The 14092-nt window shown below is 33.9% G+C and overlaps 1 protein-coding gene across 5 annotated transcripts in view; it reads left to right on the top strand.

Moving 5' to 3' along the window:
* Window positions 1–14092, top strand: part of LOC117317566 (inositol-trisphosphate 3-kinase homolog) — an 80375-nt gene that overhangs the window by 61362 nt on the left and 4921 nt on the right. For all 5 annotated transcript variants that reach the window (XR_004530197.1, XM_033872398.1, XM_033872396.1 and 2 more), the window contains 8 exons: window positions 6451–6535; window positions 7323–7472; window positions 7779–7851; window positions 9843–9978; window positions 11460–11516; window positions 11817–11870; window positions 12339–12458; window positions 13360–13536. Coding sequence is in view for 4 of the 5 variants with exons in the window: in XM_033872398.1 (XP_033728289.1) it covers window positions 6451–6535; window positions 7323–7472; window positions 7779–7851; window positions 9843–9978; window positions 11460–11516; window positions 11817–11870; window positions 12339–12458; window positions 13360–13536 (852 nt within the window). In the remaining variant the exon portion in view is untranslated. The remainder of the gene's footprint in view (window positions 1–6450; window positions 6536–7322; window positions 7473–7778; window positions 7852–9842; window positions 9979–11459; window positions 11517–11816; window positions 11871–12338; window positions 12459–13359; window positions 13537–14092) is intronic.

Raw genomic sequence — 14092 nt, 5'->3', positions numbered from 1 at the left:
GTTGATTGACTTTACATGAAAACATATTGCTAATAGAGATCTGACAGAAATGTTTCTGAGATTTGTTTACGAGGTCAACTACAGTTTAATATTCCAAACAGTTGGATAAAGGGTGATAATAAGCTACTAATACTTATAGTGTTTTTGTAAACGTTGTTACTCATAATGTATTGACCTGGGCCTATAAACGTTGTCACTTATAATTTATGGACCTGGGCCTATATGTCGTTGAGGGAGATTATTTATGAGGTGGAAAATAGTTACTCTAAAGACTTACATTACCGGAAAACGAATTCTCCGACTCAGTGTTTATATGAACATACCTTTGTTTTTATATGCATTGTGATATATCTACTGGAATAAACAATAGGTATGAGACAGACATACATTCCTGGTACTAAATATGGTACAGAGGTAATATGTACTTAACAGAGAATGTCCCACCATTTTTCAAATAGGACCGCGGTGGCCGAGTGGTTTAGGTGTCCCGACACTTAATCACTAGCCCTCCACCTCTGGGTCGTGAGTTTGAAACCCACTTGGGCAGTTGACTGCACTGACCGTTACAGGCCGGTTGCTTTTCTCTGGGTACTCTGGGTTTCCTCCATCTCCTAAACCTGGTACGTCCTTAAATGAGCCTGGCTGTATAATAGGACGTTAAAATAAAATAAACCAAACCAAACTATTATTTAACTGTAGTACGTTACTGATCGTGTTAACACAGCACTGTCTTAATCCCATCTTTCCCATTAGGATTCTATCATAAATTCAACATTGTAGTTATAATTTCAAGTTCCAGATTTTGTTTCAAAATTCTACTTCTAATTGATTTAAATACAAGAGAGGCAATATAAAATTAAAAACTCATATTTGTTATTATCCCCTCGTAAACGGAGTTTGGAGGAGATATAGGATTTAAAGGCCCGTATGTAGGTACATTCTGTACATAGGTATGCTTCACTTTTTTGTCAGCTCTCTCACAAGTTTATTTCTCAATTATAAGGGAATTTCATGAAATTCGTTACATGAGTTTCCTATGGTAATATCTCAGACAAGTATGAGTTTCAGAACCTGCATTCCCATATTTACAGAGTTATTGCCCTTATTTTATTTCACTGAAAAATGATTTCGTTAGCACTCAAAAAATTGTTTCTTAACAGAGTTTGATGAAATTTGAAAATTATTTTATTATGACAATACAGTAAAACCTCTCTATTTAGACCACCTTGGGGACTGAGTGAAAGTGTTCTTAATAGAGAGGTGGTCATAATACCGAGTTTGACCTTGTGACCATCAAGAACCTTAACTCTGTATGATACCAGTACAGTGAACGTGTGTTCTGTACATGTACCACTTGTAATATATCCTTAAATGACCATTGTTTAAACATATAACTGTGAGGTGGTCTTTAAATGAGGTTTCTTTGTATCTCAAATGAGTTTGAGTTTCAGAACCTGTGCTCCATTTACAGAGTTATTGCCCTTAGTTTGTTTTACTCAAATATAATTTTGGCAGCACAGCTAGCTCACAACACCAGGTTTCAACAGAATTTCATAAAAATGTTTATTATAGCAATATCTTAGACAAATTTGTTTTTCATATGTGGCACTCTCTTCTTTACAGAGTTATTGCCTTTAAATTCACACAACTTTAACTCTATCAGTGCTCTCACAAATACATTCCTCTACACAATTGTATGAAACTTTGTACACTTTGGCCTTAATTTATCTCTGACCAATTTAGTTTTCATATGCAACACCCTTTATTAAAACAGTTATTGTCCTTAGTTTCTTACACGCAAATTTAATTTCATCAGTGTTCACACAAGTTCATTTCTCAACAGAATTGCTGTATAGGGGTCTTACAGACATTTTCTAGTTGCCTGTTTTCTTTAAACATCTCAAACTGGAACAAGTTTGTGCAAGACTATATATGTGTTGTTTATTGTGAGGGGATTTGTATCACTTGTGAATGATATCTCGTTCTTTTTTAGAACGTGGATGTGGTGTAGTGGTATGAGCTGCAGGTATTTCTGGCTAGGTAATTAGGTGCTGTAGATCGTGAGATTGAGGCCCAGTCAGGGCACGACCCGAGTCATAAAATTGTCTTACTTCGTCATTTACGTTACTATATATGTCATGTATATAATTCCTTGATATATATATATAGAAACTTGAGAAGGTAATCCAACTAAGAGATAAGTAACTAACAAATTAGAACTCTTTGCTGTTAGATACAGAGTTAAAGTACTGGCCAGGGACAGACTGCACCTTAAGTGAAGTGAAAATTTGTACAAAAGCGATATGTAGATAGGGGGACATATTTGTGTAATGTTTACAGAAAGTATGAGGTCATCTTTGTATTTTTGTTTATCAGTTCAGTGGCTCCACCTAATTTTACAGGTGTGCTAAGCGGGTATTTACTCACCTGGAATATTTTATTTGGAGATTTTAGTCAGGATAACCAATCCTGCTTGTTTTTATATCCTGATGTACTCTTGATAGCTTGTTTATTTTTCAAGTTGTGATTAAAAATCATACCCAACGGAAATCATGTACTTTCTTTCTATGTATTAGATGTCTCGACACTCCGAAACAGGTGCAGAGTGATTTAGGACATAATACAGATGTTACTTTGAATAGTTATACAGGATGTATTCAATATTAATTTTTTTTTAATAAATATTAGAAAAATAAAATAAATATTAGTAAGTAAAACCTCAGAATACCTGAAGAATCTCTAACTGATGAAGCAGCTGACCATCACTATACCTTTTTACATCTATCAAGAAATCCAATCCCGGCTACCTTGGTGAAATACAGGTGTGTTTATACCAGTGTGCCACCCAAGCCCAGGTAATTAATGATTTTATGCAAGATGGAGAGAATTTGACTTAAAGTAAATAATACAATGGCTAAAATTCAGAAGTCCCAATTAATCCAAATACATGTATTACATATTGTATAATTAATATTGATGTATGTGTCAAAAGTTGATAGTTTTTAAAATTAAATTAGAGGATAATTAATGTGCTTATGTCAACAAAAAGAATGATGTCTTAATTAAAATGTTAATCAATTCAGTTCATTTCATATCAACCATATAATTCCATTCAGTCCGGACATGATAATCCACTAGGGGAAATAAATATATGTCGGAATGTCACAACTAGGATATAAGGCCACCGTTGATCTTCTATATATGGTATGAATAATGAATTTATAATGAACATTTATGAATTTAAAAAATCTTAACCTTTTTAATAGTTTAAATGAAAGATACTGAAAATGCAAATTTGTGATTTATAGATTCTTAATAAGACAAGATCAGGCATAGTAAAAAGAAAAAAAAATGAGAAAAAAAAAAAATGAAATTGTTCAGTTTATCAAAATGAAAGTGAGTAGGTATAATCAGAAATGTGCATGATGTTAAAAGCTAAATACCTGGTACCATTTGTAAATACAATGAAAAATAAATGTAATTTAATTCCCTGGTAATCAATGTTCTTTAAAGTCAAGAGAATGATATAATTAAAGGTTAATCCAGTTTAAAAAGATGAATGAATAAAATACACTGGAAATGAAACACAAAAGTGTATGGCAACCTCGGGACCAATAAATAATACTTAAAAGATTAGATAAATTTTGCTGTGAAGAGGAGTGTAAATGTTGTGTTACGTAAGTGTGTTATCGTCCCGGAAGTTGTCTTAGTATGTTTCTCACAGCTTTAAACAACAAAACCACAAATATGTTTTACAGAGAAGTATGATGTCACCAGTACAGATTTCCATTCATAAAAGTCCAGTTTTAAATGCACGGTATATTACATTGTATATCAATTTTTGTTAGTGGGTGTTTTACACTTGAAAACAGTTCTCAATGAACTTTGGAAAATATATCATTTTAAGGAACTATATTGGTAATAATGATCGAGGAATTTGTCGCCTCACAGACATAAATCTTTTAGAAAACAGCGGAATTAAATACAGTGGTAATTTTATAATATTCATCTTATTTCAAATTATTACGATATAAATTCAGTATACAACCATATGGGATCACACACACACGCACACAATTTACACATATTCAGCTTAAAGGCAAATAACAACAACAGTTAAAAAAAATCCTGGTCGATGTACGTCATAGGGCTGATGTTCATCTTGAAAGTTTAGATTTCGGTAATACCTGAATAATTTATCCATCAATAAACCCATGTCTGGTTATAACCCCACCAAGGTATCTTTTGCAATTCCGTAAACATGTTGACAGAGGCTGCTGTTATTGACATGCAACAGTTTTAAAGCCTTGGTCATGCAATGCAACCTTGAGTCAAAGATAGTGAAGTCGGTGAGACGCAGCCTAGCAGTCCAGGGTGCAGTCATGTAGGCGTAAGCTATTACTTAAAACGATGGTGTAATCTAGGCCCCTTTTGGGCTTATAGATATCATAATCATATAATATATTTTAAGCTGATTATCAAGGGGTTAATAATATATAGTACCACAAGAGTAGATAATGTTGAAAAAGGAAAGATGTTAAATATAGAGAAGAGGGCACGATCTAACATAAGCATATAAAATGAGAAGATAGTACATGTATACTCCAAATTGTGTTTTGTATATACAGTGTATCTCAGATTCAAGGTGAATAAGTGCATCCTGTCCCTATTACTGCACTCCTACCATTTTCCAGGACAAGAGGACTAAACATTATAAACATAACAATTATGTTCTTACCTCACTGACCTCCCAATATAATCTTGTCTTTTAACGAAGTAGTCCATATTGATTTCACTACCTAAGACTTTGTAAATGAAAACTAGAAAATGTCTGCTAGACATAAATGCCCCCACTGCCACTTGACATCCTGAAACCTCAGCAGTTCTTGAGATGAGCTTGTTACATTGCATCAGTACATAATGCGACGGGAGGACATGGGCAACACTATATGCCCCCCATTTCATGGCGGGCGCATAAAAAAGTTATTTTTTTTCCTTCCAAATTTCACACCAAAATATTCCCCTGTACATGGCTTTAATAAGGGTACATCACTTTTGTGTTTAGCACACAGTGAGCAGAACATGAATGTGGCACAGCACCCCATCAAATTATCTTCCTTCATCATTTGTGACTATGGGGGCCGCGGTGGCCAAGTGGTTAAGGTGTCCCGACACTTTATCACTAGCCCTCCACCTCTGGGTTGCGAGTTCGAAACCTACGTGGGGCAGTTGCCAGGTACTGACCGTAGGCCGGTGGTTTTTCTCCGGGTACTCCTGGCTTTCCTCCACCTCCAAAACCTGGCACGTCCTTAAATGACCCTGGCTGCTAATATAGGACGTTAAACAAAAATAAACATAAAAATAAAATGTTACTATGTTATATATTCAAACACAAGATTGGTACAGGTTTTGTGTTGTAGTTGAAAAAATTATGATCATGCAGCTGATCAGCTAATATATCAGAATTTTAATAAAGTAAGCTGAACCCCTTTAAGGCCTATCAAACTTCACCCCTAGGCCTGTGTAAAAGATATTGCAGGCTTTTGTCATGAAGACTGAATTATGCAACACAGGTGCTTGTTATACAGGTATATTAAGATATAGATAAATAATTAAAATATATGTATTGTATACATATACATGCCCTTTAAATATACATGTATTTTTGAAGAGAGGTTATAGGTTGAATTTTTTTTCTGTTTTGAATTTCTGTTGAGATTCAGGTTAAAATAACTCCGCCGTTTCCTATAGTTAAGCCTTGTTATTTCTAATGACGACTATGTTCAGACAATAGTATAATATTCGTGTATGGATATTGGTGGTCTACTCGCAGTCTACAGCGATGAGGATTGAGGAGGAAGATGTATGTGGATGAAAAGTTTTCATTTAACTAAACTAAACTGAAATTAATTTAGTTAAGCAGATTTTCATTTCAAAATGTTGAATTAATTTTGCAGCAAGTGTATCAGCTAATAGGCTGTAATCAGTTTGTATTTAACAGAAATGCAGCCAACAGATTGTAGAGTGTTTGCTGTATTCAGTCGATACATATAGAAAAACTTACAGATAATCCAGCTGTGCTGGTAATAGGGAATCAGATCAATTATCAAGAGTTATGGAAATTTCCTTATTTTCCTAACACTATTGTGGTAACACATACACATGTTCCAGATAAAATCCAATTTGATGGGAGGAGAAACAAAATCTGATCACTTAAAAACTAAAGATTTGTGATTAGCAGTTATGTATTACTGCTTAATGTATCTCCAGATATATATTAATGGTGACTTAACTGATGATTGGTGATTAGCAGTTATGATTTCTGCTATGTACCTCCAGATATATATCAATAAGGACTTAACTTAAGATTGGTGATTAGCAGTTATGTATTAATAGATATTAATGATGACTTAACATCACATTATATGTTATATATCTTGTTGTTTACAGACTGCCCTAGATCTGACAGCACCAGCCAGCGATGCTTTACTGAAGAATCGGAAGAATGCCTGGATACAGCTGGCTGGCCATCCAGGTAATGACGTCACTGTCTGGGCAGGTTACATGGCCTAGGGTCAGGATGATTTTTGAGGTTTTAAACAAACTGTAGATCTAGATCTAGTAATAGGCAGAATCATGTAGATGAAAAATAGGCGTAAAACTAATTACAGCCAACCATGATTTCTTTTGACAATTTCCATAGTTACCATGGTAACAACTTTTAAAAAAAATATATAAATTTTGACAATTTTGGATCCTTAATGAGATAAAAGTTGTTATATATACATAAAAATATATTAAAGATTTTCTTCAATACTTCTACTATATAAACCAACCAACAACCAAGCAGCCAAAAAGACAGCCTGAAGAACCTCTTTGATCTCTCAGGCTGCCAATTTTATTAACCCTATGCTTTCTGTACAGAAAGTTGTAAGGTCAGTAAGGACTAATGAATTGTGTATGGTCCACAAATTATCTAAATTTCCTAAAGGGAAAATGGCCGTTATATAGCCTCCATATCAAAAACCTTTCTATCTCCTAAATTAAAACTTGTATTGAAACGCTGCTTTTTCACAATTGTGTTGTGTATAGTTGATATGATATTCTGACCACATGGAAGATGGCCACCATTACCACCATTTTGAAAATCTTGTTACATTAATTGTTTCTTATTGTGTAATCGTATCAGGGGGATAAAGTAGCTAATTGATATCTGAGATACAAATAGGAATTTTGCTGATTTTCCTGATGTAGTGAGACAATTTAGGTATAACAGTTACATGTTGACTGTAATTAACCACCCATTTCCGTTACTTCCACAGGCTCCTTTGCTCCAGCAGGCCCCAATACGATATGGAAACGTCGTATCACCAAGGACAATACAGAGACAAAGGCATATGAGGCCCTGATGGACGATATGGCCCATGACATTGTCCCGATCTATTACCGGGAGGTGGAGTACAACTCCGAGTGTATCCTTTAGTGATAACATTGCTGTACCACCATACAGATATGTCCCCATATAATATCATCGGTAATCTGGAGATGTCATATGGTGTTAATCCCCGCTCTTTGTAGTAGCTTGTGGCTACCTCACTGTCATTGTATTAAGAATGGTGTCAATTTCACGATTGCCATACAAGTTAAGCATCTTTTTATCACAATTAACATGATTTGATTAATTACTGTCTTGGACAGTTCCTAGTTACCATGGAAAAATAATCCTATAATAATTTAAAAAAAAATTACTTTGATTTGGATCCTTAATTTGATATCAGTCTTTATTGAAATGGAAGATCTTCTTCAACACTTCACCAACCCCAATATCATGGACATCAAGATTGGGAAAAGGTAAGTAATCTTTAAACAGGTGCGTACGCATGATAATAATGTCTGGTCCCTTACAGACGATGTAAAAACAAGTGAAAGTAATTAAACATATTTTTTTGTTTTTATTTTTTTCACAATTTTTTTCAACTTAGTGACAATTTTTGTTGTTGTTGTGTGGAATCATTATAAATGTGAATGGTGAAAAATAATCCTAAAAAGACCATATAAATATCATGAAAATATTAGAATATTAATATAAGAAAGTTGTTTGAAATAAGGCGAGAGTTGTGTAATATTGGTTATATCTTTAATAATTGAAAGTAATTTTAAAAAGATATAAAAAAAACAAATGTTTGAAAAAAACAACTGTATTCATTCAGATGTAAATGAAAATCTGATCTGCATTTTCTCTAGCTGATCTATTTCAAAATGTAACTGTGACTCCAAATGATGTCCAGTTTAGACAGGTTTAACATAAAACCTTACGATGTCCAGTTTAGACAGGTTTAACATAAAACCTTATGATGTCTAGTTTGGACAGGTTTTACATAAAACCTTATGATGTCTAGTTTGGACAGGTTTTACATAAAACCTATTGATGTCCAGTTTGAACAGGTTTAACATAAAACCTAAGGATGTCCAGTTTAGACAGGTTTAACATAAAACCTTACGATGTCCAGTTTAGACAGGTTTAACATAAAACCTAATGATGTCCAGTTTAGACAGGTTTAACATAAAACCTATTGATGTCCAGTTTGAACAGGTTTAACATAAAACCTATTGATGTCCAGTTTGAACAAGTTTTACATAAAACCTAATAATGTCCAGTTTGGACAGGTTTAACATAAAACCTAATGATGTCCAGTTTAGACAGGTTTAACATAAAACCTATTGATGTCCAGTTTGGACAGGTTTTACATAAAACCTAATGATGTCCAGTTTGAACAGGTTTTACATAAAACCTAATAATGTCCAGTTTAGACAGGTTTTACATAAAACCTAATAATGTTCAGTTTAGACAGGTTTTACATAAAACCTAATAATATCCAGTTTAGACAGGTTTTACATAAAACCTAATGATGTCTAGTTTGGACAGGTTTTACATAAAACCTAATAATATCCAGTTTAGACAGGTTTAACATAAAACTTTATGATGTCCAGTTTGGACAGGTTTTACATAAAACCTAATGATGTCCAGTTTAGACAAGTTTTACATAAAACCTAAGGATGTCCAGTTTAGACAGGTTTTACATAAAACCTAATGATGTCCAGTTTAGACAGGTTTTACATAAAACCTAATGATGTCTAGTTTGGACAGGTTTAACATAAAACCTAATGATGTCCAGTTTAGACAGGTTTTACATAAAATCTAATGATGTCTAGTTTAGACAGGTTTTACATAAAACCTAATGATGTCTAGTTTGGACAGGTTTTACATAAAACCTAATGATGTCCAGTTTAGACAGGTTTAACATAAAACCTAATGATGTCTAGTTTGGACAGGTTTAACATAAAACCTAATAATGTTCAGTTTAGACAGGTTTTACATAAAACCTAATGATGTCCAGTTTAGACAGGTTTTACATAAAACCTAACGATGTCCAGTTTGGACAGGTTTTACCTAAAACCTAATGATGTCCAGTTTAGACAGGTTTAACATAAAACCTAATGATGTCTAGTTTTGACAGGTTTAACATAAAACCTAATGATGTCCAGTTTAGACAGGTTTAACATAAAACCTAATGATGTCTAGTTTGGACAGGTTTAACATAAAACCTAATAATGTTCAGTTTAGACAGGTTTTACATAAAACCTAATGATGTCCAGTTTAGACAGGTTTTACGTAAAACCTAACGATGTCCAGTTTGGACAGGTTTAACATAAAACCTTATGTTGTCTAGTTTGGACAGGTTTAACATAAAACCTAATAATGTTCAGTTTAGACAGGTTTTACATAAAACCTAACGATGTCCAGTTTAGACAGGTTTTATATCAATCTTGTGATTTTCCAGAACATTCCTTGAGTCTGAAGTGAAGAATCCAGTACAGCGTAAAGACTTGTACGAAAAAATGGTGGCACTCGATCCGAACGCTCCTACAGAGACAGAACGAAAAAATAAGGCTATTACCAAATTACGATATATGCAGGTGAGAAAGAATTGTAGCTATTGTCAAACGACCAGGTATCATTGTAGATATTAAATGTCAAACGACCAGGTAATCTTAACATCCAACATCATTTAAGTGCATGATACATGCAAGAAATTGACACCCCACTTCCGTTAAGTGCATGATCAGTCTCTCTTGTGTCTGAGATGCCACATGTAATGTATGAAACTGATGTCTCCGCCAAGGGAGATTGACACCCACTTCCGTTAAGCGCATGATGCTACAGGTTACTAATAGCTTTCACATCATGAATACAAAATCTTGATTAAGATTAACATGTTTTTGTCACTTGACACCCTTTAAGCTACAATCTGCATGATGTATGCAGGTTCTTGACAGCTGGTGATTTGTATTGTAATAAAGCTGTGAAAAATTAATAAATATTGGGATTAAGTATTTATAAGATGTCTAATGACTCATCTATATACTTACCGTTCTAAGTGGCATGCTTTTATTTAAATCCGAGCAATAGATATTCAAACACAGGATTTCGTTTCATTTTATTATAATGTTTTGTAAACTCTGTACCGTGATATTTTTAAACAGTTTTTGGTGTTTTTATATCATTTGCTGAGATTGAATATGAATGAAAAATGATATCTTTAGTGACGTTTGAAATTCTAACTGAACATAGGATATCATATACGGCATGTCTTAAAGTAGAGATATCATATAGGGCATGTCTTAAAGTAGAGATATCATATAGGGCATGTCTGAAAGTAGAGATATCATATACGGCATGTCTAAAAGTAGAGACATCATATACGACATGTCTAAAGGTAGAGATATCATATAGGGCATGTCTTAAGGTAGAGATATCATATACGACATGTCTAAAAGTAGAGATATCATATAGGGCATGTCTAAAAGTAGAGATATCATATACGGCATGTCTAAAGGTAGAGATATCATATACGGTATGTCTAAAAGTAGAGATATCATATACGGTATGTCTAAAAGTAGAGATATCATATACAGCATGTCTAAAAGTAGAAAAAGATAATACAAGAATCAAAACAATTTTTTAATGTTATTTGGATTGAGCTTCCACATAGTCTTTTCTTCGTTTAATGTCCCATTATTTTTATTTGCCGACAGTTTCGTCGTTTAATGTCCCATTATTTTTATTTGCCGACAGTTTCGTCGTTTAATGTCCCATTATTTTTATTTGACGACAGTTTCGTCGTTTAATGTCCCATTATTTTTATTTGCCGACAGTTTCGTCGTTTAATGTCCCATTATTTTTATTTGTCGACAGTTTCATCGTTTAATGTCCCATTATTTTTATTTGCCGACAGTTTCATCGTTTAATGTCCCATTATTTTTATTTGCCGACAGTTTCGTCGTTTAATGTCCAATTATTTTTATTTGCCGACAGTTTCATAGTTTAATGTCCCATTATTTTTATTTGCTGACTGAGTTTCATCGTTTAATGTCCTATTATTTTTATTTGCTGACAGTTTCGAGAGCAGGAGAGCTCCACAGCCGAGTTTGGGTTTAGAATTGAAGCATTGCGGGTAAGAAACAAATTCTACAACAGGCAAATCTCAGTGTTTAAAGATTTTAATATTATATTCAGAAATATTAATCATACAAATTCTAAGTATTTCAATTACTATCTGTTCTCTCCAAAGTGTAATGGATAATAAGCCTCTAAGTCATTGTCAGATAACTTTGAGGAAAAGTGGAAAAACACGAAAAGTAGAGAAAAAACAGACTTATAGATCCAATATAGACCCAAAGGTACCAAGATCCCTCTAGGACCTACTGTTCAAGATGCTTATACATTTTTTGTAAATTGCCTTTTTATTTTTCAGCTTTCAGGCGAGGCTCCAGAGACAAATCTCAAGAAAGTAAAGACAAAGGAACAGGTTCGTTGAATCAAAGGAGATAATGTATTTTAATTCCGAATTCAAGATATTGTGTTTTATTCAGTCATTCCAAAATTTTCAGATGTAAATATTTCTTTCACATTAAAAAAAAAATTATATAGTATCATCAAACATTTTGTCCGCTTCTGTTTATTTGATAAAAAATATATTAAGTACAATGTATATGATCTTATAACTATTTTGACTCGTTGAACTTAGGATGGTAAGATAGTTAGAACAGTATTGATGTGAATCTTAACGATATATATTTAAACAATATCATTTTGATATTTGTCCTAATATTTGTTACTACAATCAAAAATAGATACCAATATTTTTGATAAATTAGGTCATGATGAAGATTGATGTGAATCACTCTCATTTCTGATTGGCTTTCAAATTTCAATTCTGATTGGCTATCAAAAGGCAGTTGCCATTAATTAGATTTTTTCTGTTTTCTTCCTGTAGAATTTGCGCCTGTTGACAAAGTACCTAAGGAACAATGAAAAGGCACGGTGTGAGATTTGTGAAAAGTTGCGTTGTGTAAGGAAGAAATTTGAAAAATCCGAATTCCTTATGTCGCATGAGGTAAGGGTCGTACTGGTATACCAGGAACTTTGTGAAATAATTTATGAAATAAATTTGCTGTACACCTCATTTCTTGCTATCTAGAATAAATAGGGTAGTGTCTGGCCGAGGGACACAACCAAACAGCCCGGGATGGTCTGTGGTCTTTGCTTCAATGAGAAACACAAACCACCTCGGGTGGGGATTGAACTCTCACCTCTGACCTTTACCTGAAGTTACATTGTCCAAAGCTCTTCTGAATTAGCTCTCCCAGGTATCTTTGATTTATATAAGACAGTGCATAAGAATCATTAGGTGTTTGGGTGGCACAGTTGTAACACACTGGTCTTTCACCTAGGTGACCAGGGTTTGACTCCCTTAAAAGGTATGGTATCACCTGTCCAAACAGGTGGGTTTTCTCCAGGTACTCCAGTTTCCTCCCACTCTAAGGTCCCTTACGTACTTCCATCCGGGCCAACAGTCAGGATTAATATAAGTTAATTGATAGAACTTACTTTGTAATGGTTCTAAAATAAAGTTTCATATTATTAATCCCTTTTCTGTGAAGTTGGCGGGTCTAAATTTTCCTCTCTGTCAGTCTTGTACATACGTATGTAATGCCAAAGTTTGTCAGCGCTCTAGCAGATCATTTCTTGAATATAGTTTTGATCAAACTTTGAACTTTCAGGGTTTTTCGGGTAAGGTCAAGGTCAGCGCTCTAGCAGCTCATTTCTTGAATGTAATTTTGATCAAACTTTGAGCTTTCAGGGTTTTTCGGGTAAGGTCAAGGTCACTGTTACTATTTTTAGCGGGGGCCAGTAGGGGACATTTATTCCTCTGCCAATACCCAGTAGGCTTGTTTTTACATTTTTTCCCAAGATTATTACTTAGCCATTGTATGCTGTATTTGTGATTTTTTCAGATGATTGGCAGTTCATTGTTGGTAATGTATGACGAGGAAGGTCATACAGGGGTTTGGATGATAGATTTCTCCAAAGCTATGGCTGTAGAGGAGGGCATTACACTAACACACAGGAAGTCATGGGTACTAGGCAATCATGAAGATGGCTACCTCTCTGGTTTAGACAGTCTTATCAAGGTAGGATTATTCATCACAAAAATGTGTCACCAATCTTCTGGTTAAAAATAGTATGAAGTTATATTTGATATACTGTATAAGAAGAAATGTCCGTGTTTACTTTCTTTCGTGATTTTGAGATTTCTGATTATTTTGTGGGAACAAACTTTCGTTGTTAGCCCACGCAACAATGATATAACAATAACATATACAACAATAATCGTTGTATCTATATTCATACATTGGTTCCATAGCAACCACAAAAACAACCAAATTTTATACACAATGAATGTCTCCTGTTATACAGTGTACCATTGCCAGGCATCTATTGTTTTTGTGTAGAAATTAGAAATTTTTTTTTATGGTTTTTATCTGTTGATAAGCCTATACTTTATCTATTGAAGTTCAGATGGAATGCTAAACCATTCTATAGCATTGTCCTACAATTAGCCCACCCCTCTACTTTGGGTTGGTCCCCCTGGTCTTATTACAGGATGAATACAGTAAAATAAGAACTTTGTAATATTGACCAAGTTAATCTGTAGTATTATTAATTCTCTAATATGTTTTGTGATTG

This window comes from Pecten maximus, chromosome 19 (assembly GCF_902652985.1).
Source record: "Pecten maximus chromosome 19, xPecMax1.1, whole genome shotgun sequence".
Taxonomy (NCBI): domain Eukaryota; kingdom Metazoa; phylum Mollusca; class Bivalvia; order Pectinida; family Pectinidae; genus Pecten; species Pecten maximus.
The sequence above is the reverse complement of the archived record's forward strand: the minus strand, read 5'-3'. Positions and strand labels throughout refer to the sequence as shown.